Consider the following 25,949-nt stretch of genomic DNA (forward strand, 5'->3'; position numbering starts at 1 on the left):
AGATTGTTTATTTCGTCTTCCATTTCGCCAATTTTCCGAAACTTACTCATATTAAAGTTGCATACCCAAACTCATAGGATTCTGCACCATCACAAACCAAGACCATAAACATTGGTCGGAAAAAGACAATGAGGCTGTAATGAGGGGTTATAGTGAGGGGATCCTTAACAACCATTTCATCAACAAATTCCTAAACGTTGGATGGTTGGATTGAACCCCTCAACATAACCTTATCATTGTATAAGCTCCAGAAGAAAATAATAATAATAAATAAATAAATAAAATACCAAAAACTTACAAGTTGCAATCAGTGTTAGGATCGATGTTGAAACCCAAAGAAACTTGACAAAAGTCAGGCAAAGTAGCAATCGCATAAGCATTTGGGTTGTATGTGGAAATGAGGCCCAATAAGCATCTACACGCAAATCTCCGATTCTCAATTGTGTCAGCAATAACCTTGAGATTGGCCATGGCATTGCAACATGGAGACCCCGGGAAGGGGTCTGGTGAGCCATACGTGATGAAGGTGTAGCAAGTGGAGACCAGTGCCGTCACGGCAGAGCATTCTATTGTGCTAGACACCAATATCGCCGTTGATAACAACGCCATTATTGTTACTCCGATCATCAACTTCCGGCTTCCCATTTCGCAAAATTACATCAACTTACACCTTACTAGTTGTAACTTGTTCTGGTTTACGCAAGAGCAACACTTATTTTTTATAGTGATGGTATAGTTGGGTTGGTGTAAAATAAATAACGTGTGGTCTTCTTCATGAAGGTTGAATGACCCATACAACTTTTGACCAAAAAAAAAAAATTTGAAGTCAGACAACTAAACTGAGCCCGCATCTACAAAAGTTAGAAGAAATAAGGCCTGCTGCTTGTATGGGCTAATCCAGACCTTTTTGTTTTTGTTTGTATAAATTGCTACTGAGGAACAACATTTTCAACTTGGTTTCGTGGTGTAGTTGGTTATCACGTCAGTCTAACACACTGAAGGTCTCCGGTTCGAACCCGGGCGAAGCCATTCATTTCAATTATTTTTGGCACTTTACATAAATTTCTTTTTCCCTATTTCGTATTGGGTTTACAAGCAAGATAACGATTTAGTACTGAACTCAACATTGACAGACAAACCAATCCAATGAAGAATGATTGCAATTACATATAGCAACATATCAAACATGCAAAAATTTGAGCATTCCAAAACCCACCAACAATAATACAGCAATTGCCTATACAATAACAGGTTGAGCAAACCAGTTTCTAAAACAACTAAACATTAATATAGTAGAAAAGGAACATATCCCTTTTTTCTTTTTTCTTTTTTGAAGTGTCTGCTTTGAGTGTTAATTTTCTTCACAATGCCATCTAGATGAAGGGACACAGCTGAGGTAGTGACACCAATGACAATGGTCATTCCCATTCTCCCCGTGGAAGAGCATCACCAATGCAACTGTAAAGCTGCATATGATCAAAATAACAAGCTCTTAAAATAACTGCAACCAGTTTGATTTGAATAGAAACAAACAACCACTCAGAACGATTAGGGTAAATAACTCACCCAACAATCAGCAGAACAAGAGAAAGAAGCCATAGCATATATTGGTAAGCCTTGTATTTGGACTTGACATTGACACGAGCAGGAAGATTTGGTTGCTCCAACCACCCAAACCGAGGACGGGGCATCAAGACAAAGCCGATGAGGAAACCAGTAAGAAACCCACCAATGTGGGCAAAATTATCAACATGTGGCAAAATTCCAATACTAAGGTTAATTGCAATAATGACCAAAAGGGTGAGGAGGGCTGCAACCTATGGAGGCAATCAAATAAAGAGTGAATTAGTAAACATTATTTATTCAATACTGGGGGCAGTATCTTCTTGCTGCTAAGATTGAAATGTATAGCCTCATAACAGATAGCAAACAGCAGCAAATATTTAATCTGGTTCTACCATAATGGTTTTTCTTTTCTTGAAAGCACTGCTTACCTTGTTGGTATAAATAGTCCAATTGGTAATTAGTTCTGAAAGCATTGCTCCAAGAAGCCCAAAAAGAGCACCAGAGGCACCAACAGAGATGTTCTTTCGAATGAAAAGGGACGAAAGTATGCTCCCTCCAAATCCAGACAACAAGTATATAATTCCAACTCGCACTGCCAATTGTAACAACTCTTGAGTCTACTTGGATATAATGAGATTCTCTCTCCCAAATAGACATTTAAAACTAAGATTATGTGTGATGCTTAGTAACCAAAATCAAATAATAATTGATAAGATCAGATTGTACACACAAAAGGTACAAGAAAATATATTCATAGTCAAAGTAATACACTGAGCTCCAGCATCATTTAGAAACAAGAAGAGAAACATACCAAAACCAAATTGCTGTTCTATACGAATTCCAATGAACACCAGGCTCAGCATGTTAGCAACCAGGTGGATTACGCCAGCATGCAACCAAATACAAGTGAAAAGCCTCCATCCCTGATGCTTATGCTCAACTTTGTCCCAATCTAAAGCTCCCATCTTCTCTAATCTTCAAAATCATGAAAAGGTTATGCATTGTTCAAATTGCAAAGGTTTTGAAGGAGGAGGAGGAAAAAAAAACACAAACAGTAAGAGAAAGGGCAATCTGTCATAATAAGGTGGGTCAATGAAAAAGACACACTTTCAGCGTAGTTTAAGTAACTGGTGCAAAAACATTTAAACATGTTACAAGAATAAGAAAGCCCGAGACTTCGGATGTTTGAAAGCTTTTCCGTTAGCTTGCACAAGCACTATGTTTAGTATCCAGTGGCTATTCTTTTGAGGCAAAAAAGCTTTCAGCTCATACAGTTTGCTAGAACTTGTTACAACCCTTCAAGGATTGTACTTGTTTTCTTAGGGGATTCTCAACATTGATACTAACTATCTCAAGATGCAATCTGCCTAATAGAACCCACCAAACAAAAGCGACCTAAGAGCTTCCTCTTCTTATATGCAGAGTAACCGGAATTCGTAGTGTCTCAGAAACTCAATCTAAATCATAATTATCAGGATATGCAATGAAACACAAGCTCTAGCGATAAAGGAACTAAATTTGCACTAATCTAATACCATTAATATATCCTTGTTATCAAAATTAGACATTCAATAGATCCTAGTGGCAGTAAGTACAATTCAACTCATTTTCTAAGTGAAACAAAGAAGTAAGAATTTGAAGGCTGAAAAATCTGTAAAGTAGCAATAAAGTAATCAAATCACAAGTGCCCAGAAAACTTAACCACCAACATATATCAAGTGTTTCAAAAGGAGCAACACCGAGATTTTAAGCACCAAAACAGAAACACCAACAAAACAAAAAATCGAAAATTGGGAAATGGGTATGAGAGAAGACCAAAGATTTTTCAATTACGTGGAAGAAGAAGGGCCGAAGAGAGGGTTCTCCTTCAAAGGTTGAAACGAGAACCTCCCGAGAAACCTTGCCTCACACTTGCCCTCAATCCGAGGATTGTGCTTTGGACAATTGTTCACAAACATGACCACAAGAAACACACCAACGTTAGCCACAACAACCATGGGGACCAACCAAGAAGTCCACTGGGTCTCTGAGTCCTCTATCACATAAGAAGAAGACGAGTAGCTCGGCCTTTCTCTGTCTTTCACTCCTCTGTTTTCCACATCTTCAACTTCACCAGACATTTTGTTCCTTCTTTGTTTTGTATGTTTATGGTACTCTCTTTCTCTCTCTCTCTCTCTCTCTCGCGGAATTGGGTTTGTGGCAGAGCAGAGCCTGTGCAATTGTTCAGATGGAGTTGGTGGAAAGGTTTAATGGAATGGAGAGTGGCACAAAGAAAGTGAGTTCGGCATTTTCAGGTTTCTAACTGCTACAGTCCCCATCATGGTGTTACATAAGTTAAGTCTTAGTTTTGAACCAATGGGTCTCTTCCACGTCAACAGACGCGTGCCATGTCACGTGAGTTCTATCTGGCCAATTGGCAAGGGTGGTGTCGTGGGTTGGAATGATTGGGTAATGTGGTTTTTGGAGTGTGAGCAATGAACCACTGGACTGTTGCTAAATATGCGCGGATTCTCTGTTTTCCGTTGTTTTCCACCAAGTCACTAACTAGAAGTTGCCGTTTCGTTTTTTTTTTTGGGTAAAGAAACGGACACTCTGCCTTTTAAATGGGATCGGTTGCTTGCTTCAACGCGTTTTTAACTTTATAAAACATGGAATGAAAGGAAAGGAAGGGAATCAACCAAATNTAAAGCTGGATTTCTATTCCTGGGGTCCAAGCAAAAGCTTTAGGAAGTTCAAACTTCAAAGAATAATATTTGCGAAAAGACTCAATTGACTTTTTTGCTCAACCCCAAATCCAAATGAGACCATGATCTAGGCTCATTTCGAAAGTGAGCAGGATTCATACCATAAAAGAAGGAGAGATATATGAAGAAAGAGATAATGCAACGGATTAGAGAAGTTTTTCTCATAAAAAATAGCCGGAAAAAGAAGAAGTTGAGTTGTATACATCTTTCAACTGAACATCATCTTTGATTTTCCCTTGGCACCTAATGTACTAAAGCAAAACCCGTAATCCTATTTGATTTTTGTTTTTTGTTTCATTATTATTCGTACCATATAAATTCTCTTGCTTGCAAAATGATCTCATCAAACTATTACCTAATTCTAAAGTTGTTAACTTTATTCCCTACCTCTGTACACATGAAACATAGAGAGTGGTACATGATTCTTCTTTTCATTTAGTGACAAATAATAGTTAACTATTGCAAATTATGGTAGAGAGAGGAAATGACAAAGAAGTGGTGAAGCTTGTAGAAGGACAAAGAGGCATCGAAAGAAAGAAAGAAAGAACAGGATGGATTGGCTTCTTCATAATAAGATACGTACGTGTGGAAGGTGAGACAGGTAAATCAATCATAATCGTTGTTAGAATGCATTAGTAAAGTTTGTTGGTTGGTCTAAGTGTCAGACAATCGAGTTGAGGTTCTCCTGTGTTGCTTATACCCTACTACTTACCATCATGACAGTTTGTTCACTTTGTATGGCTCACCTCTGTTTCCTTTCTTTCTTCATCATTCTTCTAAAGACCTTTTGTTTCTGTCTGTCCGTTTCTTCTAAAAGGGTTCAGAAACAAGAAACCTAAAGCTGAGGAAGCTAGAAGATTAATCATTCACAAATTGGTTTTCCTTTTTACCCATTGTAATCATTGTAAAGTAGATTTTACTTTTAATCTTTTCAATCAGTTTATGATCAACAAATCCTAAAGCAGAGAGACATCACTCACACTCGTGTTAGTAAGTATCTTACATTACATGCACGTTTGTGACTCGTGGGGTGGGGAGGTAAAAGTAACACACAATACTAAATTTGTCACTCCTCCTTTTATTTATGTATCGAGCTGCAAAAGTAATCAGAATTTCATGAAAGAAGAAAAGAATTGCTGAACAGAGGAAACCAAATTGAAGACAGACAATTATCAACATCAACCCAGTCACAAAAAAGAAAAAGAATCTCATCTCATAGATGATGTGTTCAGTGCTTGCCCTTTAGCCCCACCCCTACCAGCCTTGGGGCCCTTGGGTGGCAAGTTGACTCTTTTCTTCCGTGACTTGCTTGGCCATTACTTCTGCCTTGTTTTCATCCCTAGTTTTCTTAATCTTCTCCTTAATTTCACTGCACAATGCAAAGAACATACCGAAGAGCAGCCTCTCGAACCTCAGGTTTCTCATTTCTATCTCTTCTTAACAGTTTGTGCAGCAATGTCCTTGTCCTATTAATGCTGATGTTCATTTTCTACATCTTAAAATGATGCATCAGCACCAGAATGACGATCAATACCGAAATATCCAACAAATATTAATCAGAAATTGGAACAACCGACATATTAAAATTTAATATGTTCTTGGAAAATCAATACACTCGACTCGACAGAGCCAACTAACCAACCAAAGTAATCAATAAAACAACACATGCAACGTAGATTGGAATCTACCCACCATCATGAATTCACAGAACGAACACATCATTATGATCAGCTACGTGCGCATTCATCATATAACCATGAAAACCCACGTGCAAATTTCACTCTGTTTTTTAAATAATAACAGGACAGAGTTTATACATAAAAATAAATAAATTTTTATTTAAACAGACAGGGCAGAGTACCATCTACCATGGCATGGCGGCAGTTTGTCACTCTGTTTCTGAGAAATACCCCAAATGGTAAGTATATAAAATTATCGTTTCATATATCGCGGAGGATTTTGACTTTTGACCCAATAACAAAACAGAATATATCGCGGAGGGTGGGCCATAGTTGGACCGAAGAGGCCCACGTAAGCTAAGAACTTTATGGGCCCATGAACTCTTATTTTTTGTCAAAGCTGCAACATCTGACAGACGGTGCCAACTTTGAAACAGTGGGCTGGGCTTAAGGTTGCAAATAACAAAGTGTGAAGGAAAATAGTTTTTAGTTAGAACTAGTTGATAATAATTATTCTTAGTTTTTCAGATTATTAAAATGGAGTTTTAGATTTATTATTAAAATGGATAAGAATATAAGGGTATATTCGATATTTCCTATACAGATCCTCGCAACAGGTCTTGCTAGATTATGGATAGAAATGGATTCAATTTATCTAATCTTAATGAAGAAGCAAACTGATTGAGTGACCAAATATGGTAATTTGTATACGACATTTTCTGTTTAATTTCCTTCCAAATAGGGAAAAGTATATTAAATTACCAAGCATGGTATTATGGGTGTTTCATTGATTTGTTCAATGAATTATGTAAGCCGGTCTTTCAAGTTTTTAACATGACAATTTAAATCCAATTATGCTCCAATGCTGTATTTCTAAACTTATTATTTTTTTTTAAGACGACTAATCTTTGGATGTATAACCAAGAGAACAAAAATGCGATACCTTCGCTGCGCATTTGCTTTGAGAGCAGCATCATAATACACTCTTTTTCTTTTTTTTGTAGGACCTTTCTTGTTGAGATAGACGATAATATAATAAATTCACACACAATACACGAATGTTAAGACTCTCCAAACCACTACGTTAGTAAGTCATTTACCATAATACACTTTACATTCGACGTTACAATCAATAATAATATTGCCTTAAAATAGGAGACAAATCTTGTTCTTACATTAAATCATAATAACGATTATTTGAATACGAAATTATATAATGAGAGGAACATGATTCTGTTCATTAAAACCATGAATCAAATAGATAGATTCAGGTCTTATTTCCAAAGCTTAAATGTGTTGGATTTAAATCTTATTAACTTGATATATATTTCAGCCAAGGCCATAGATTCACATTCAGCTGCAAATTAACTGAAACACAGGGGAAAAAGTTTCTATATATTTCTTTACCAGTATAATTATGCAACAAAATTATTTAATTCGGAGCTTTAACCACAATAGTGATCAGCTCAATTATCAATAATTTATGACACCCATGAAATCAAATGTGCAAAAAGTAGAGACTAAGCACTAGAAGGCACATGCCATTATAACATTACTATAATGACAATTTAAACATAGCTAATATATTTCTGAACCAATTACCCTCAAGTCTCGATGACACATGAAACTTTAATATATATTTTGTATACTTTTTTGTTTTGTGGGTATGTAATGAATTTGAAAGTGTAAATAATTTACAAAAAGTCTAAATGGCTCTATAAATTGTAATAATATTTCACCAACTGTCATGCCACATAGAAGGTTATGTGCTTATTGTGGTAGATATAGACGTACTACAATTTTATGATGTTTTGAGTTGGGGTCAGGCGTATTGTTCCCCTTGTTGTAACTTTTTGTTTTATCAATAAAGTTTCCTTTGTTCCGTCGAGGTTCTCAAAAAAAAAAAGACGTACTACAACTTTATACAATTTCCCAATGACAATGCACATGCCTCGCATGTGCAATGCGATAAGACTTAAAGTAGAAAATGAGAAAATGAAGTACATAAAATGAGCACGAGCAATTGATTGTAAGACAAAAAATGGAAACCAATTAAAAGGCAAAACAATAGTGATTTTATACCATCTTTAGGGAACGGTCTCTTAATAACATTACTCGTATTACTTTGTGTACATCCAATCTATATCTAGGAAAATAAGTAGGTCAATTATTGCGGATATGAAAGAAATTTATGTGTTTTACTACCAATTTTCTAATTCAGAATTTTGGTGTTTATTGATGAATTAATTGGAAAAAAAGCTAATAGAAATGTTAGACAAGTTCAAAATTAATTAATTAATTAGTAGTAAAAGTATTTTTGTGTGTGTCTTTTTTTATTTAAATATTGTTCTTAAAAATACCCAAATACAAAATAGAGGGAATTGGACATGAGTGGATATTGTAATTTTTGAAAGATGAAGGGTGCATTGTGAAATAACAAGAATACTAGGGGGAGCCATATCCAGTAATAAAAGGAGTGATGTCATACATAGAGGCTATAGAGCAACCAAAGTACCAAACCCTGCAGTATAGGTGGGCCGCGGGCGTAGTAGATTTAAGGAATCCGAAACACTTTCCTTCTAAGTGACCATATTACCCTTCGAAAAGGCACCACCTCATTGGTCCAAAATACAGTCAACGCACCGACAGTGATGATGTGTACACACGGAATTAAAACTCCATTGAGACAAGTACACAAAATGTGAACACCCGCACGCGCGTGGAAGTAGATTTGGGCGGATTTCACGAACCTAGTGGGTCCCGCCCCACGCCCTTTCCTTTATTTGTCTCTCCTTCTCTATATATAATATGCGTTTATTATGGCTTTCTCTGATTTTCTTCTCGTAATATGAAAGAAAGAAAGAGAGTGGATGAGAAGTAGAATTGGTTTGCATGAAGGAGGAGGAAGGCGGCATTTTACCATTTGGGTCTGAAAATTGATTCAATCAAGGCATAACTTAGAGAGAGGTTTGCGCCAAGAAAAAGACAGAGAAAAATTATTAACAAAAAAAGCTTCATTGACTCTTTGAATTTCCTCTCTGAGAGAGTCATTGTAAGTCAGCTGCAAAACCTTCCTCAAGTCCCTTTGTTTATTATCATTTATTGTTTTATTTATTTATATTTAATAGATTAACAGTACAAAGTTTTACTTGTCAACAAAGATATATCTTTTGTCTGTCTTTTTATCTTCCACAGATCCCATAAGAGAGAGAGGGAGAGAGAGAGAGAGAGAGAGAGAGAGAGGGGTTCTGAAAATCTTATTAACTTTGGTTGGCTTGGCTGTGTGACATAGACAGAGGCTGCTTCCTTGGCCCTCACTGTCAAAATTAAAAGGTAACCTTTTCCCCGTACTTGGGTTGGTTTGCATGCCATTGCCATCTATCTATCTATCTGTAACATTAGAGAGAGAGAGAGAGAGAGAGAGAGAGAGAGAGGTCCATTGAGTCTTTTTGTTTGGATTTGGTATTATGTATTCTAAAAGTCATGAGTGGAATAGTGTGAATATGAGATAAGCTTTTTCCCTTCACCTTTTTGTGTTTGTCTCTTTTCCCTCTGCCATATTTTTCTGAGACCCCTTTTGCGTACTTTTCTATCTTTTCTTTTCCTTTTAAATATTGGGTCTTTTTCAATCCTGCCAAACAATTAGTCAAGCACATCAGAAAGGGATGGAGATTTAGGGTTTTCGTAACCATTCACTGTATGTACGGATTTGGTTATGTGATTTTATAATATTCAGAGATTTGTTATCATAGTTTTATCAGAGAAAGAGATAGGAGGGAGGGGGTTGTGTGAACTGTGAAGGGGCTTGTGCGAACAGTGGATCATTAAAAAGGGACTTTTCTTGTCTTCTTGTTCTTTTTCTTCATTTATCTGAAACATATTTTCTAGAGAGATGAAGAGTTTTCTAGAGAGAGAGGGCCTTGAGTCATGCATGGGCGTTGACAAAGAAACAGCTTTTTCTTCTGTTTCTACTTAGAATGCATTCCCACTTTCTCAGTCTTTAGCTCAATCTGGCAATCGCTGGGTAAGGTCAAACATTTAGAATAAAATAAAAAACAAGTCATAAACATACCCTTGTGAAAGTGAGAGTGACTCTATCTTTCTATAAAAACCTGCAGAGACACAGAGTCAAATAGTCAAAAAAATCAGAGAGAAAGGAAGGAAGAGAAAAAGAGAGTCTAGACTCTAGAGGGGTTTCAAATTTCAATCTTGCCATTGTTTTTCCTCATTTCTTTTGATGAGTTTTGGAGGTTTGATCAGCGGTGGTAGTGGTAATAGTGGAGGCGGGCGTGCAAGAGTTGTGGCTGATATTGCTCCACATACCCCCTACATGCCCAGTGGTGCCATTGCTCAACCACACTTTCTCACTTCCCCTGTTCCCAATTCAATGCGGAGTTCCTCTTCCCTCTCTCTTTCAATAGTATGCCTCTCTCCCTTGATGAGCTTTTCCCCTGATTCATGGCTTAAAACTTAAATCCTCACTCGTTGTTGTTGTTTTTTCTTCTAAAATATCTATTGATGATCTTTTTATTTGAGTCCATGTTGTTGTTGTTGTTGTTGTTTTTGTTGTTATTGATCTTCCTCTTGATATGTGTTTGTGCAGAAGAACATGGATGGTCACAGTGAACTGGGCCTGATTGCTGAGAATTTTGATCCTGGGATTATTGGGAGGATGAGGGATGATGAGTATGAGAGCAGGTCAGGGAGTGATAATTTTGAAGGCGCATCAGGTGATGATCAAGACGCCGGGGACGAGCAACGCCCCAGGAAAAAGAAGTATCATAGGCATACCCCAAGCCAAATCCAAGAACTTGAAAAGTATGATCAATTTCTCAATTATATCTCAGCTATTTTACTGTTCTATTTGAGATTGGGGGACTTGGTAACATGGGGTTTGTTTTTCTCTTCTTGTTGTGGTGCAGTTTCTTCAAAGAATGTCCTCATCCTGATGAAAAGCAGAGGCTTGAACTGAGCCGGAGACTTAGCTTAGAAACAAAGCAAGTGAAGTTTTGGTTTCAAAACAGAAGGACCCAGATGAAGGTCAGTGTCACATTACTTCTCCCCTTTTGTTCATTCAGTGTTTGTGAGATTTGGTTTTTAATTCTGTGATGAATGGAAATGTAAATTCGAAATTTTTGAATCAGACACAACTGGAACGCCATGAGAATATAATTCTTAGGCAAGAGAATGACAAGCTCCGTGCTGAGAATGGTGTGATGAAGGATTCTATGGCAAACCCAGTTTGCAATAGTTGTGGTGGACCTGCCATTCCTGGTCAAATATCATTTGAGGAACATCATCTTAGGATTGAGAATGCTCGACTGAAAGATGAACTAAACCGGATATGCGCTTTGGCAAACAAGTTCTTGGGCAGGTCAATCTCGTCCTTGGCCAGTCCCATCTCTCTTCCAAATTCAACATCCGGTTTGGAACTTGGGGTAGGAAGAAATGGGATTGGTGGTTTGAGTTCTGGAGGCAGTGGGTTGCCAATGGGACTTAATTTAGGAGATGGAGTTTCGAGCTCTTCGCCAATGATGCCTCTAATTAAGAGTTCTACAGGCATGCTGGGCAATGAAGTGCCATATGAAAGATCTATGTACATAGATCTTGCAATGGCAGCTATGGATGAATTGGTTAAGATGGCTCAGGCAGATAGCCCCTTGTGGATCAAAACTTCAGATGGTGGAACAGAAATATTGAACCATGAGGAGTACCGGGCATTTTCTTGTATTGGTACGAAACCCAGCAACTTTGTAACTGAAGGGACAAGGGACACTTGTATGGTGATAATAAACAGCTTGGCTCTTGTAGAGACATTGATGGATGCGGTATGCCATCCTACTCTTTTAACAATTGTATCAGGATTCTATTACTCTATCTTAGTTTTTGCCTGTGTTTCATTCTATCTATTTTAATGTGTCATGTTGTTAACATTTGATCTTGAGTGATTATAGATTAAGATGACATATCTAGTCGCTTGATTGATAGAATAATGCTTGAAGCTATGTATTTGGAACTTAATAATTTGTTTTTCCTTGAGCAGAATCGATGGGCAGAAATGTTTTCTTGTTTGGTTGCTAGAGCCTCCGTCATTGATATGATATCCAGTGGCATGGGTGGGACAAGAAATGGTGCTCTTCAAGTGGTGTGTCTAGTTGCTTCTGTCTTTTTTTGTCTTATCCACCTTTCCTCTTCTGCTCCTGCTGCAAATTTGGAACTTATGAGGATCTTATTTTGTAGATGCATGCTGAGCTTCAAGTGCTCTCCCCGTTGGTCCCTGTCCGCCCGCTGAAGTTCCTCCGTTTCTGCAAGCAACATCAAGAGGGTGTTTGGGCTGTGGTCGATGTTTCCATTGACATCAATCAAGAAGGTTCCAATACAAATGCATTTTTGAACTGCCGGAGGTTTCCTTCTGGATGTATTGTGCAAGATATGCCTAATAATTGCTCCAAGGTTATAGCTGATTCTTTACTGCTTGTGTTTTATCTTCCATGTAATGTTATGCTTCTTTATGATTGTTGAGTTAGCCTTGTTGGTGCAGTTTTCATTCTACCTTATTAATGAGGTTGTTGAGCTGAATAATTTGAGTTTGTTGAGAACACAACAAGGTATAAGCAGTTATATTCCCAGACCTAGCCTTAGCCTGACTTGTGCTTCCAAAGAATTTACTTTCTTATTATCACCCAACAAAATTGCTTTCTGGTCGATGGGATTGCTCCTATTGTAATGTAGTAGGACTTCACCTAGAAATATGTACGCTTTATTGTTATTTTACTGAAGAAGATGCTTCCTCATTTTGCTTATTATATAATCTTCAAATTTCGAAGCCAGGGTTTCTCATTTCTCATTGTCTGTATTTAATTAGTTTACTGCTGCTCTTAAGAGATGAGAAAATCAAGGATAGTCACAGTTTAATATTAGCGTAAACCATCGTATCTGTTTCTGCATCTAAAATATAAGATTATTCATAATCTTTATGTGCAGGTGAAAGTAAAACCCTTGGAAATTTCAATCTCTATTGCATAAACTATGTATTTGATGCTTCTATTCCTATCTCTCCTTCTTTATCAATGTTTTCTTTATTGTCCACGAGACTGAATGACCTGGATCCAGTCTTTATATTGTTGTATACTGAATTCCATATAATGTGATTTTCTGCACACTATTTTATTATATTGTTAGTTTCTCCACAAGCCTGAATTTTGACTTTTCACTCTTTATCTTTTCCACAAACTTGTTTGGTGCACTCTTAGTTTATGATTGTCTTCAGTCCATGTCAACTCATGTCTAGGTTATATTCTCTCTCTCTCTCTCTCTCTCTCTCTCTCTCCCATGCACATGGCATTCTTTTTTGGCGTTTGATAAATTGTTTGTATGCAATGTGCATTCTTTTTTGGCGTTTGATAAATTGTTTGTATGCAATGATTTTTGTTCTGAGTGAAAACTAAGAAGGGTCACTTTGGTAAATTCATAATGTAGGTCAGCAGGCTGCATGGCCTGAACGACCAATAAGGGAACAACTAAAACTTGGTTCTGGGCGTACCTTTTGCCTTGTCTTAGGAAATGTCTTCTTCTATATATGAAGTAAATTTCTGGACAAAAAAAGAGATACAAATTAAATTTTGGGTGTGAAAGGAACCATCAGGATATTGTCTACAAGGAGCTTTTAAGGGTTTTTTGTTGCATTTTTTTATTTGAAAGAGGTAACTAGTGGAACTCAATAGCAGTTCATGAGTTTGGAATAGATGCTATGTGGGTGCCGCCAATTAATGGATAGTACTTTGCAGGTGACTTGGATAGAACACTCCGAATACGATGACAATACCGTGCACCACCTCTTCTGGCAATTACTACGTTCAGGTATGGGCTTCGGTGCACAGAGGTGGCTTGCCACTCTGCAAAGGCAATGTGAGTGCCTGGCATTCCTCATCTCCTCTACCAACTCAATTGAAGATCATACAGGTCAGTCTACTTGCCTTCTTTTACATTTTCTGACAAATATGTGAAGTTTTATGTTCTGACAAATACCTATATTCGACAGGGTTAGGTACCAATGGTAAAAAAAGCATGTTAAAGCTGGCACAACGTATGATCGATAACTTCTGTGCTGGGGTTTCTGCCTCATCTGTGCGCAAGTGGGACAAACTGTGCGTTAATAATGTTAGTGAAGATTTGAGGGTTATGGCCCGGAAGAGTGTGGATGACCCTGGTGAGCCTGCTGGGATCGTGTTGAGTGGCTCGACATCTGTTTGGCTACCAGTATCAAGGCATAGGCTGTTTGATTTTTTGCGAGATGAACAATTAAGGGATCAATGGGACGTTTTGTCCAAAACTCATAAAATGCAACTCATGCTTCGCATTGCCAAGTCCCAAGGAGGTGGCAACTGTGTTTCTCTCCTTCGTGCCAATGTGAGTGGTTGCTAAGTTTCTACTCGTTATCCTCCCCCTGTGCACCTGTTGTTTCATTGTGTGTATGTTACTTTGCCAATTTCAGGTGATAGATGCCAATGAGAATACCATGCTGATGTTACAAGAGTCGTGGAGCGACGCTTCAGGCTCACTTGTAGTGTATGCACCGGTTGACCCAGCATCAATGAGTGCCGTGATGCGCGGTGGAGATTCTGCCTATGTTGCTCTCCTACCATCAGGGTTTGCAATCCTCCCTGGTGGTCCACCTGGCTATGGTATGGTCAAAACTGAAGGCAATGGCTGCGACGATGGTGGATGTTTTCTGACTGTTGGATTCCAAATTTTGGGGAGTAACTATCCTGCAGCCAAGCTCGATGTGCAGTCGATTAATACAGTTAACACCCTCGTCTCGCACACAATTGAGAAGATAAAATCGGCCCTTCAAGTACCATAATGTTAGTGCTTGGCAACCATGCTTTTATTTTGTTACCTTCTTTTTGCTTTTGATGGTTTGGGAAAAGAAAAAGGGATATATGGGGAAACATAGAAGATTAGAATGGGATAGTGAGGAGCTCGAGATGAAACGTTTCGCACACGGGTTTCGAGTCAAGAACGAACCGCATGTGGAGAATTATTATGTGGTAAACTGCTTAATCTGGTCTGGTTTTGAAATAAAAACAAGAGTTGAAGAGTGGTGGTTCGGGTATTGACTCAGTGGACCTGCGGGGCAGGCTCAGCTCTGCCTTTTGTGTTTTGTTAAATTATCGATACCATACAGTGTTGTGACATTGAAAACAACCTTTTTGGCTAATGGTTTTATTTTGAACTTGGATGTTGAAATGGCTGGTTCTGTCTCTTTAATTTCCCTCAACTCCTTCTTTATGCTTTTTTCGGTTTGGTCCCTCTACCTATCTCTTTTTTGTGTTGGGGAAAATGTTACAATTAAAATATGTTTTGCTAAATTACTTCTCTCTTTTCTGTCAAAAATTTCCAAGATTTACTTAAACTTGAGGCATTTTTCTCACGCACAATTGAACTAATCTAGAAATTATTTCTTGTTTGGGCTTTTCCTATCTCATCACCAAGGCCCAAAGATAAGGTGTGGCCCAAACTATACCATACCATTACCATTTGCAGGCCAGGCGTGCAGCAGATCGTTTCGTTTTTGACGAATTTGAAGCCCTCAAAATCCATTTTAGGATCTATTTTTGAAAAGTAGCCCAGTGGAAATGTAGTTTTACACTTGCGCCTTATAAATTCTGGTAATTCCTTTTTTACCTGAACATCTTGATCCTTCTTCAATTTACACCCGCGCTGGTCCCACTTAATAGTTTTCTCTGCGGTCGTCTCCTCCTCCTCCTCCTCCGCAGCAACAAGCACACACTTGTTAACTTCTGTTGCAAACTGACCATCTTCAACGCCAAAACCCTGCGCAAAACCCTAAGCCCCCAGTAGAGCTAAAATGCACATATTCTTAGCTTATTCGTCCAATTTCTTCAAAACCAAATCCAAAACTCTGAAACCCATCACATTCATCCTCTTGAATCTCACTTCCACAAGACCCATGTCCCAGTCCACCTCCATACCCAAGAAGCAAGAAAGAGTCCGAGACCATGGCTACGACAATTACATGGAGGTTGAGAAGAAGACCCGCAAGGTCCTCAAATTCCAGGACCTCATTCTCTCCCAGCCTAACCAAGTCATCCAAATCTCCCGCCTCGACCTCCTCGCTCGCCGCCTCGGTTTCAAACAGAACGAAGCTGGTGCTTTCGTCCTCAAATTCCCTCATGTCTTTGAGATTTACGAGCACCCAGTTCAGAGAATCCTTTATTGTCGCTTAACCCGAAAAGCCCACCTCCAGATTGAGCAGGAAAAGAAGGCTCTCATCGACCAAATCCCTGACGCCGTGACCTGTCTCAGAAAGCTTTTGATGATGTCTAACACCGGCCGGCTCCGCCTCGAGCATGTTCGGATTGCAAGGGCTGAATTTGGGCTGCCTGATGATTTCGAATACTCGGTAATTATAAAGTACCCTCAGTATTTTAGACTGTTCGATGCGCAGGAAACTAGGAATAAGTACATTGAGGTTGTTGAGAAAGACCCGAGTTTATCTGTGTGTGCTATAGAGAAGCTTAGGGAGATAGAGTATAGGGAAAAAGGAATTGATGCTGAGGATATAAGGTTCTCATTCATTGTGAATTTTCCACCCGGGTTTAAGATAGGAAAGTATTATAGGATTGCAGTGTGGAAATGGCAGAGAGTTCCTTATTGGTCACCGTATGAGGATGTTTCCGGTTATGACTTGAGGTCACTTGAGGCTCAGAAGAGAATGGAGAAGAGAGCAGTTGCTGTGATTCATGAGTTGTTGTCGTTAACGGTGGAGAAGAAGATTACATTGGAGAGGATTGCCCACTTTAGGATGGCTATGAATTTGCCAAATAAGTTGAAAGAATTTCTTCTTCAGCATCAGGGTATTTTCTATATTTCAACTAGAGGAAATCATGGAAAGCTTCATACAGTGTTTCTTAGGGAGGCTTATAAGAAGGGTGAGTTGATAGAGCCGAATGATTTGTATTTGGCGAGAAGAAAATTGGCTGAGTTGGTTTTAATAAGCCCAAGGAAGGCAAAAGTGGATAGGGAATTGGTTAGTTACCACAGAGATTGGGAGGATGATGAGAGAGGGCATATTAGAAGAGACCATGTTGAGAATTCTTTTGAAGATTTTGGAGGCAGGAACACCGTTGGGCAGGATAGGGGCGTGGATGATGATATGAACTCAGATATGGGTGGTGATTATGACTCCGATTGATGAGGATGATCATTGTTATAAAACTATGGATGCAAAGGATGTCCATGTGAGACGGAATTGGTATTTGCTACTTGAGTCATCACAGTCATGGAAATTGCAATGAATAGGTGGAGAATCGACAATGACATCATCTAACCTTGAGTGTATTTGAAACACGGTGATTGAGGGTATCATTTATGGCAAGCAGGATTTCTTATTCATGGACAACACCTCAGATGGAGTTGGATTCTTGAAAATTCGTGGGCAAAGTTTTGATGCCAGATAGCCTTGTCGTCATCTTCAGAATTCAAAGAGATCCGAGAAAGTTTGAGGTGAGTTACAAATTTTGAAAGTGGCCATTTGGTCACTACCATGCTGTTCTACCTTATCAATCTGAACGAAACAATTTGGAAGCATATAAAGAAAATGAAGTTGAGCACGAGTCTTTAAGAATTGGAAGAGATTTGCTTTAGGAGATTGCTCGTGCAACTTTCTGAATTTAACTTAAACCATTGCCACTAATACTTTGTCTAATGTTGTGTTTGTAAAAGTTATACTGATTATAAACTGCAATAGAATGGATTCTTCTGCAACCCCTTGATCCAGAAGTTAAGAAATAATGAACGTGGACTCATGAAGTCTTCTGTTTGTGTAATTGCATTCAAATGGTTCTGAAATCTCAGGTGAATGTTAGGTGAACAGAATCTGAGTTGAAATTATTCAATATTGTGCCATGCATTGCCGCTGGACGGTTTCGGTTTGTGAATCATTTCTCCAAATTTGTAGAATATCTGTTCTTTGACTTGAAACTTGTTTGTTCATGACTAAGACACACTGAGATGAATGAACGGGAAACACTGAACCAATATATTACCAATTCATGTTAGGGAAGTGAAGAAGAATACACTGCCAATGGAGAGGATTTGTGATTTTCAGCAGAACCAGTTGGGCTTGTGGGCATGCAGATCAATGGGTACCCAGGTACTTTTGCAAAAATGAAAAGGGGGTTTCCATTTGAGGTCAACTTTTAAAAAGTTTATAGGACTTGGACCAGGAGTATATACGTCTCAAGTGTTTGGACTTAAATTACATGTCATTAATTGGGGAGAGCATTTTTGTTCACAACTTTAATCTAAGGTGAATCCTCATCACTCTTCTCAACACCGTGTTCATATTCATAACCATAATTTCATAAATACAAAGTAAAAAATTAACCATGAGTAAAAAGGCGAGGATATACATTGAGTTAAAGTGGTGAAGAAACATATTTCCTTAATTGAACCAAGTGAGTTTTATTTTTGTTCAATCGGACTCGTGAAAATCTCCCAAGTACAATGGGCAATGGGGTCTTTTAACAAATGAAACAACACCAATCCATATGCATTGAAGAGATGAAGCAAAAGAAAAAAATTATAGTGAAGATCGTTATTGTGATAATTAAGCAAACATGATTTTGTTTTGGTTTTAAAAAAAAAAGTTGTACTCATGTTAGTAAATGTGCATATAAATGCATGAAAGGAGAAATAGCCGCCAACATGATCTAGTCAAGTAAAAATATAACTTGCAAATTAATGTCCCATCTAGGTTGCTCTTCCAGTTCTTGCCACCGGTGCCTTTTTTTTGTCATGTTTTTTTTTTTTTTTTGCGAAAGCTTTTTTTTGTCATGTTGATTGCTCTATCCACCCAAAAGCCCTAGCTAGCTAGGTTTTCCCATTTCTCAAGGCTCGCTTTTTCATGCTATGTTTTTTTTATTTTAATTAATTACACACAAGTTGTTTCATTTGGGCCACAGCACCAGCCACGCAGCCCATGGGCCCAAATAGGAGATTTGGGCCCTGAACGGGGTTTAGGCTATTAGTCCAAATATGAGAGTTCGGCCTTGAAGGGTTTAGCCCATTGGTCCAGCAGCATCAACTGAGTTACCTGGTTTCTATGTGGATAACTCATACATATTCTGGGTTTTGTAGAAAATGTGGTACCAACCTTTGAGCCCAAGACCACTAGGAATTTGTACAAGGGCAGGTAGAAGGCCAGTTGACTCATATATTTTCTCGTTTTGTTGCTTAGTATATTTCCCTTTTCACTTTATTTTGTGTTATAGAAGAAGGAACTGCGATTGAAGCAACAATATGTCTCTGTCTTAGCATCCATACAAGACATAATTCGGAGATTTAAAGAGGCTCACAGTAATTTTGATGAATTTTCAGAGAAGGCCTAAGTCTTAACATAATAATCACACAGTTGCAGCCTTGAGAGACAAAAAATCTGAAATCTTGTTCGTGTAAAAATCTGGTTGTATGGAGTTGTTAGGACTCTGAAGTATTGATAAAGTGATGAGCATTTTCCTGGGTTGATTGGTTGATTGAAGAAAAGGGAAGGAAAGAAAGGATTTTGAGGAAATGGAGAGAGGAAGAAAGAGAGGAAAGTTCTCTAAAAAGGAAGAAACAAAGGATTCTGACTATTTCAAGACTTTAGATTGGTTTATCCTTGTTTGTAGTGAGGCATAAAACCTAGGTTTTCTTTAAAGTTTGGAAAAATAAAATAAAATTTAACAGTATAGCCGGACGGCTATATGATTTAAATATTTGAATATATTTTTACGTATAATTATTTTAAAAAAAATAGCCGCCTGGCTATACTATTTTCAAAGAAACAATAAAACCGAGTATAGCCGGTCGGCTATACTATTTAAAAAAAAGAAATCAGGAGAAACAGCTTCTTTTTTTTTTTTGGGAAAAAAGAACGCGCCCTAGCGAATAGAACCGAGCGGCTATACTATTTTTTATATCAGAAGTCCAGATTTTCATTGCCACTGCAACCCAGATATCAAAAAAATGTTTCTTTCTTTCAAAAATATCAAAACAAGAAGAAAGAGTTTATAAAATCCGAGATACGGGAAAAAGCATACTCAGGGAGGAGACGAAAGGCGGTGAGGGTGTCCTGGAAGATGAGCGATTGAAGATTCTTGGGAATTTTCTTGTAAGCGCCTCTGAGAATTAAGCTCAGCTTTTTACAGGCTAACGGGTACCTGTGAATTCTTGGTAAAGACTCTTTCAAGCCAAGTTTTTGGTATCTCTCTAATGGTTTTGACATGCTTTGTGTGATTCAAAGGCACAAGGGAGAGAGAGAAGAAAGTTCCTTCAGATATTCCAAATTTACAACAATTCTGATGGGCTGAGAAGCAAAGTTGGGCTGTTTAGTCCTTATGGGCTGCTGATTCGATTGGCCTACTCATTTTTCTTAAATAGCCTCTAGGGCTCCACTTTTGACCACCTCTGATATTCCTTTTGTCTTCTTCTTCCTCTTCCCCTTCTGATCCTATTTGGGTATCAGAGCTTGGTTCCGAGAACATGGGCAAAAACCCTATTTCTCCACAAGAAATGGGTTCCCTAGAGTTGGAGCTACAACTCCACAAAGAAAAACTCAGGCTTCGCTTCAGGAGCTACAGAACTCGATAAACTCCATGGCCTCCGCACAAACTCACTTCCAGCAAATGCTTTTGGAAGAAATCCGACAACTTAGAGTTGGGTTTGAACAATCAAGAACAAAGGATGGGTCCTCCTCACAATGAACCTGAACTTCCCTGTTTTCACGGAGGAAACGACAACCCAGTAGACTGGCTCTCCCTCGCGGAGCTTTACGTCAAGTACCTCAAGACTCTGAGGAGAAGAAAGTGGAGATTGCGTCCCTTCACTTACAGAGGGATGCGATTCCATGGATGTCAGACTTGTACGAGCCCTACCACAGCTTGGATTCATGGTCGCAGTTTGTGGTGAAATTTTTGAAGTTCTTTGGGCCTGGAGAGTGCATCGATATAGAGGTTGCGGTGAGCAACCATAATCGAACGGGTTCAATGAAAGAGTACACAACAGAGTTCCTGAGGCTTTACTCTGTCATGGAAGAAGGAAAAAAAAAATTTTAAAAAAAGGTATAGCCATTCGGCTATACTATTTATTATTATTATTATTATTATTATTTCAAAACAGTACAGCGGTCCGGCTATACTATTCTGATATAAAAATAGTACAGCCACACGGCTATACGATTTATTATTAGTCTTTTTAAATTAGTATATCCGCCCGGCTATACGATTTAAATATTCGGATATATTCTAACGTATAGCCGCGCGGCTATACTATTTTCTAGAAACAAGCCAAACGGCTCTACGGTTTTTCATTAACTTTTTAGAAACAATATAGCCGCGCGGCTATACTATTTTTTATTTTTTATTTTTAAAAAAAGTATAGCCGCACGGTTTCAGGTTTGCTAGTTTCTTCTTAACACAGTTATTTATTGCTTATTTATAATATATTTTGAATATGTATTGTATTGTACTCATGCCTTAATTACAAACTTTAGGATTTTGGAGTATAATAATCATGCCTTAATTCATTTTACGTGTATTCTCTTCTCCCCAACTTGAGAATATCCAGTATATTATGTATTTATCAGTCACCAAAATGACTTAATACTAAATTAATGTTAATCTTCCAGTTGTTGTAGCTGTATGTGGGGGGAGTCTTGCTTCTACTTCCACAAAACGATCCCTGTTTTTTGCGGATTTTGCATTAACAAATAGTTGACTAACAGACAACTTGGCTTCTCATGTTGTGTCATTTTGCCTTCAACAATATTATCCCAGGGCAGTTGAAGATTGACGGTGTAATAAGATGCCCAAGTCCGATGGGATATCAATTTATCAATATTTTTTTACACAAACAGATGAGTTTTATGTGAAATTTTATTTGTTAATTTGGTTGATTGTCAGTAATTAAAGGTTATCACTACTTTGTACATGGCCATGTCCATTTAAATATAAATATATTTGAGTAGATTACCCATTGATGTACGTTTCTATTCATGTAGTTTTCAGCTTGGTTTGACTTAAAATTTATACTCATGATGAGTCATGCCATCTTTCATTATCCTATTTATTTGTTCAACAATTGATATGAAAAAGCTTGATATCATATTCAAAGCACACCATATGTCTGTTGTTTCGATTAGAGAAGTACAATTTGGTAATTACTTCAAAAGGAAAGAGAGCTCATGGCTTGTGTTTATATAAGGCTTGTGCATTACAAAGTGCCAGAAGAGAACATCATATAGTTGAACTGTTCTCCATCATTTGTGTTTCTGCTCCAACATTTTATGATGGCAAACAGCAAAAATCTGGATTCTGTAAAACTGAATTCCCCTGAACTTCCATCTCTCATCAGATATATATCCTCAAATGAAGCGGCTGGCTTCGATAATGTTGAGGAAAATAGATTTCTCAATGGCAGCTGTCAACCAAGTCACCTTCAACCTATCAATCCATCAGCTAAAGTAAGTTCATCTTAAACTTTCATTTCTGCTAAATACAAAAGAGGCAGTAGCACAGTTCACATGCTATAATTGCTTTCACAAATTTATTTCATTCTGCCAAACAAGGAGAAGAAAAAATAAAGTTTATAATGGTTATGCATATAGTAACTTGTTTTATGCATTTTTACACCAGGGAATTGAGGCCGCAGCGTTAGAATGCGCATTTGATGGATCTGAATCACCGATTCATCAAAGGGTCCATTCTGTTTCTATTAGCATGCCATCATCACCAACCGGAATTCATTTACACAACAGCAAAAATATGATCTTCAGTGAAATTCCAAATTCTTCTGCCGCAACTGAAACTGCTGACAGCAAACTGCCCAAAGCCGTAAAATTTCACTCTCAACCAATGCCAAAAAGCTCTGCACTTGAGGAGGCAATTAGCACTGGACATTTTTCTTATCATCCAAGTATCGAAAGGTTGAAAGATAAGAGGTTTGATACTTTCAAAACATGGTCTGGGAAACTGGAAAGGCAGATAACACTACTCCGCGGAAAGACTCCAAGGGAGACTGAACCAGAGAATGCTAATCTGCAAAATGCAGAAGTTGAATGTTTACCTGCAGACCGATACTTTGATGCATTGGAAGGGCCAGAGTTAGAAACCCTTAGGGTAATGTGTTATGATCTTCTTCAATATTTACAAATGTTTATCTATATATATATAAAATAGCACTTACAAATGTTATCTATAAAACAAAAAAAAAAGCATTTACAAATGTTTGATATTGTTTTGTTCCTCAACTTTAATGTGATGAAACAGGATTCAGAGGAAATACTCCTTCCAGAAGACAAACAATGGCCATTTCTTCTCCGGTATCCTGTTTCTTCATTTAGCATCTGCCTCGGTGTTAGCAGCCAAGCTATTTTGTGGAAGACCCTTCCTACCTCTGCCTCCACGAAATTCCTCCACTTAAGCTTAATACCAAATCTAGTTCTGTGGTGCGTTTCAGTTGCTCTTGTAGCTATTGTTGCTTGTATCTACCTTCTAAAAGTGATCCTTTACTTTGAAGCAGTTCGCCGTGAGTACTACCACCCTGTTCGTGTCAACTTCTTCTTTTCCCCATGGATAGCCCTCTTGTTCTTAGCTCTTGGAGTGCCACCTTCATTTGCTAACAACCTGCATCCAGCTCTTTGGTACATCCTCATGACCCCAATCTTATGCCTTGAGCTTAAAATCTATGGACAGTGGATGTCAGGAGGCCAACGTAGGCTTTCAAAGGTAGCCAATCCTGTTAACCATCTCGCAATTGTTGGGAATTTTGTGGGGGCATTGCTAGGTGCGTCAATGGGACTAAAAGAAGGACCAATATTCTTCTTTGCTGTGGGGTTGGCTCACTACATGGTATTATTTGTAACTCTCTACCAGAGGCTTCCAACAAACGAGACTGTAATCCCAAAGGACCTCCATCCTGTTTTCTTTCTGTTTGTTGCAGCACCAAGTGTAGCTTCCATGGCATGGGGAAGAATCCAAGGCTCTTTCAATTACGGTTCACGAATTTTTTACTTCATTTCCTTGTTCCTTTATCTCTCACTGGCAAGTATAACCTGAATCAAGTCCCAATACTCTAGGACTACCAAGATAATATAGATTATTGATTCATTTATTTTATTAAGACTAGTATTCTTAACTTTTTCTAATCCTTCTTCACTGCTTGTGCAGGCAGTTCGGGTTAACTTTTTCAGAGGATTTAAGTAAGATATCACATCCATTAATTTCTCTACATAACCTGAAAATAATATTGCACATTTATACTTCAAATGCCTAACATTCACTTTCATCTGGATCTATAGGTTTTCTTTGACATGGTGGGCATATACATTCCCAATGACTGGTGCTGCCATTGCAACCATCAGGTACTCACAAGAGGTCACAAATGCGGTAACACAAACTCTGGCTGTCGTACTCTCTCTCACCGCCACGATCGTAGTCACCATTCTTCTCATAACAACCATCTTGCACTGTTTTGTGATCCAAGACCTCTTCCCCAATGACATTGCAATTGCCATCAGTGACAGAAAGTTAAAACCAAACAGGACATGGTTCCAACTTAGACGCGGAAGCTCAGACTCAAAGGACATCGAAAAACTTTTGAAGTCAGTAACAAGTTCAGAAACCAAAGATTTAGAGGCCACCAAGCTCTGAGATTTTGAGTGACAACATGTATATGATGTTATGCCACTACATGGGAGGAACATAGATTTAAACTTTCATAGTTCCAGTGAGCATATGTAGAGTGAAACATCATATCTTGTGTAGTACATTAAGAGTGCATTGTGAGAGAAGGGTGCTGGTAATATTGTGTGTTATACTAGTTAGATTTCCGGAACCGTTTGAAGAAATAAACCGATCCATGATCTTGCTTAATTAATTGCCTTCTTGGCTCTTGCTAATGGTAATAAGTTAGCTTCCTCATATTATCTACATGCACTTTCATCACATTATCCAATAAGCTGCTAAAAAAACTTTGTTTAATTAACATGTTATTCATGCACTCAATAAAAATAGAAACAAATCTTATTTGATGAGCCAGAAACAAACTATAACATTGGGGATGAGAAAAATATAGGGAGGACTGTTCATGTGGGCTGTTTAATAAAGAGCTGCATCATCAAAAGGAAACAGACTGGAACATCTGGCACTGATAGGGAGAAAAGGAAGAATCGCTAAAACAAACAAAAAAATAAAAAGGTTGACGAAATGATAATGCATGCTAGTACTAGTACGTAATTATGATTATATTTATTTATTTCCCAGACAACTGTTTTGCAATTGTGCTTACGTAAGGCAAGTTAACCTTATTATTATTTTTATTTTTGAAAGTCGTGTTACGATAAGAGTCGATATCATCAGTGACATCAAAATTTGTAATCATATATTTGTTCGATAGGCTTTTGTGGTTTCGTATAAAAAATAAATATGATTTTAGAATGATCCCACCAACCATTGTTGTTGACAGCCCGACCAAAATAAACCCTCGTAGATTGATCTGTTAACGACGTCAGCCTTAATGCATGTTGTTGAATTTATTTGAGTCGAAAAATTTTAACGGGTCTAACTTAGTAAAAACTAGTATTAATTTGTAAATTAATAGTCTTATATTTGAATTTTATGATACTTTGACAGTTTATGTGAAAACGCGTCTCCCTTCCTAACTTTAGAAGGAAAAAAAATTAACGGTTAGCTTACGAATCAGTAGCCCACAGCCCCACCGAACCTTCACCTAATTCCTTGCGTACAGCCCCAAGTTATTGATGAGAGAAAGCTTACCTCTGACACTCAGACCTTTATCACTTGAAAGCTATGCCACCTATTATTATTTCTCAATCAATGCCTCCTCAGTCGTCCGATTCCAGTGAACTTGATCATCGACGACAACCTAGTATCACCCA

The 25,949-nt window shown here is 38.1% G+C and overlaps 5 protein-coding genes and 1 non-coding gene across 11 annotated transcripts; 4 read left to right on the forward strand and 2 right to left on the reverse strand.

The window, feature by feature from the left end:
• Positions 1-11: 11 nt before the first annotated feature.
• Positions 12-660, reverse strand: LOC117620169 (putative non-specific lipid-transfer protein 14). The gene is given in 2 exon segments (XM_034350301.1): positions 12-81; positions 299-660. Coding segments are annotated over 2 exon segments (372 nt in total). The 3' UTR covers positions 12-71.
• Positions 661-955: 295 nt separating this feature from the next.
• TRNAV-AAC lies at positions 956-1,029 on the forward strand. Its single transcript has one exon. It is a non-coding gene; the product is annotated as a tRNA-Val (tRNA).
• Positions 1,030-1,126: 97 nt separating this feature from the next.
• Positions 1,127-4,072, reverse strand: LOC117619982 (RHOMBOID-like protein 2). The gene is made up of 5 exons (XM_034350061.1): positions 3,400-4,072; positions 2,378-2,541; positions 1,995-2,158; positions 1,567-1,817; positions 1,127-1,466 (listed from the first exon to the last, which is right to left on the reverse strand). The coding sequence occupies exons 1-5, from the start codon at positions 3,684-3,686 to the stop codon at positions 1,352-1,354; spliced, it is 981 nt and encodes a 326-aa protein (XP_034205952.1). The 5' UTR covers positions 3,687-4,072; the 3' UTR covers positions 1,127-1,351.
• A 5,141-nt stretch (positions 4,073-9,213) lies between these two features.
• LOC117617677 (homeobox-leucine zipper protein ANTHOCYANINLESS 2-like) lies at positions 9,214-15,238 on the forward strand. 4 transcript variants are annotated; one of them, XM_034347159.1, is made up of 10 exons: positions 9,220-9,322; positions 10,250-10,409; positions 10,593-10,807; positions 10,912-11,029; positions 11,134-11,817; positions 12,033-12,134; positions 12,230-12,442; positions 13,777-13,951; positions 14,031-14,398; positions 14,484-15,238. In XM_034347159.1, the coding sequence occupies exons 2-10, from the start codon at positions 10,320-10,322 to the stop codon at positions 14,850-14,852; spliced, it is 2,334 nt and encodes a 777-aa protein (XP_034203050.1). In that variant the 5' UTR covers positions 9,220-9,322; positions 10,250-10,319; the 3' UTR covers positions 14,853-15,238. The 4 variants fall into 4 exon arrangements, with proteins under 4 accessions (XP_034203051.1, XP_034203050.1, XP_034203049.1 ...); XM_034347160.1 differs by lacking the exon at positions 10,250-10,409 and having other exon boundaries at positions 9,214-9,322; XM_034347158.1 differs by lacking the exon at positions 9,220-9,322 and having other exon boundaries at positions 9,374-10,409.
• Positions 15,239-15,371: 133 nt separating this feature from the next.
• On the forward strand, positions 15,372-18,301 carry LOC117617678 (protein ROOT PRIMORDIUM DEFECTIVE 1). 3 transcript variants are annotated; one of them, XR_004584374.1, is made up of 2 exons: positions 15,372-17,518; positions 18,074-18,301. XR_004584374.1 is itself a non-coding variant. In XM_034347162.1 (1 exon), exon 1 carries the CDS (start codon positions 15,861-15,863, stop codon positions 17,205-17,207), a length of 1,347 nt encoding a protein of 448 aa, XP_034203053.1. In that variant the 5' UTR covers positions 15,372-15,860; the 3' UTR covers positions 17,208-17,779. The 3 variants fall into 3 exon arrangements, 1 of the variants encoding a protein (XP_034203053.1); XR_004584375.1 differs by lacking the exon at positions 18,074-18,301 and adding an exon at positions 17,870-18,066; XM_034347162.1 differs by lacking the exon at positions 18,074-18,301 and having other exon boundaries at positions 15,372-17,779.
• Positions 18,302-22,337: 4,036 nt separating this feature from the next.
• LOC117619374 (S-type anion channel SLAH2-like) lies at positions 22,338-24,924 on the forward strand. Its single transcript, XM_034349306.1, has 5 exons — positions 22,338-22,514; positions 22,687-23,169; positions 23,320-24,093; positions 24,220-24,251; positions 24,351-24,924. Exons 1-5 carry the CDS (start codon positions 22,338-22,340, stop codon positions 24,700-24,702), a joined length of 1,818 nt encoding a protein of 605 aa, XP_034205197.1. The 3' UTR covers positions 24,703-24,924.
• The last annotated feature ends 1,025 nt before the right edge of the window (positions 24,925-25,949 follow it).

The sequence above is a fragment of the Prunus dulcis genome, chromosome 2 (genome assembly GCF_902201215.1).
Source record: "Prunus dulcis chromosome 2, ALMONDv2, whole genome shotgun sequence".
NCBI classification, from domain to species: Eukaryota; Viridiplantae; Streptophyta; class Magnoliopsida; order Rosales; family Rosaceae; genus Prunus; species Prunus dulcis.

Bases quoted from the DNA above. Each gene is read 5' to 3' on its own strand.
- LOC117619982 (XM_034350061.1), bottom strand. From the start codon at position 3,686: ATGTCTGGTGAAGTTGAAGATGTGGAAAACAGAGGAGTGAAAGACAGA. The intron at 2,542-3,399 runs GTAATTGAAAAA...ATGATTTTGAAG, and splicing joins TTCGGCCCTTCTTCTTCCAC to ATTAGAGAAGATGGGAGCTT. The intron at 1,467-1,566 runs GTGAGTTATTTA...GATCATATGCAG, and splicing joins CTTGTTCTGCTGATTGTTGG to CTTTACAGTTGCATTGGTGA.
- LOC117617677 (XM_034347158.1), top strand. From the start codon at position 10,227: ATGAGTTTTGGAGGTTTGATCAGCGGTGGTAGTGGTAATAGTGGAGGC. The intron at 13,952-14,030 runs GTCAGTCTACTT...TATATTCGACAG, and splicing joins CTCAATTGAAGATCATACAG to GGTTAGGTACCAATGGTAAA. The intron at 14,399-14,483 runs GTGAGTGGTTGC...TGCCAATTTCAG, and splicing joins TTTCTCTCCTTCGTGCCAAT to GTGATAGATGCCAATGAGAA.
- LOC117617678 (XM_034347162.1), top strand. From the start codon at position 15,861: ATGCACATATTCTTAGCTTATTCGTCCAATTTCTTCAAAACCAAATCC.
- LOC117619374 (XM_034349306.1), top strand. From the start codon at position 22,338: ATGATGGCAAACAGCAAAAATCTGGATTCTGTAAAACTGAATTCCCCT. The intron at 22,515-22,686 runs GTAAGTTCATCT...TTTTTACACCAG, and splicing joins CTATCAATCCATCAGCTAAA to GGAATTGAGGCCGCAGCGTT. The intron at 23,170-23,319 runs GTAATGTGTTAT...GTGATGAAACAG, and splicing joins CAGAGTTAGAAACCCTTAGG to GATTCAGAGGAAATACTCCT.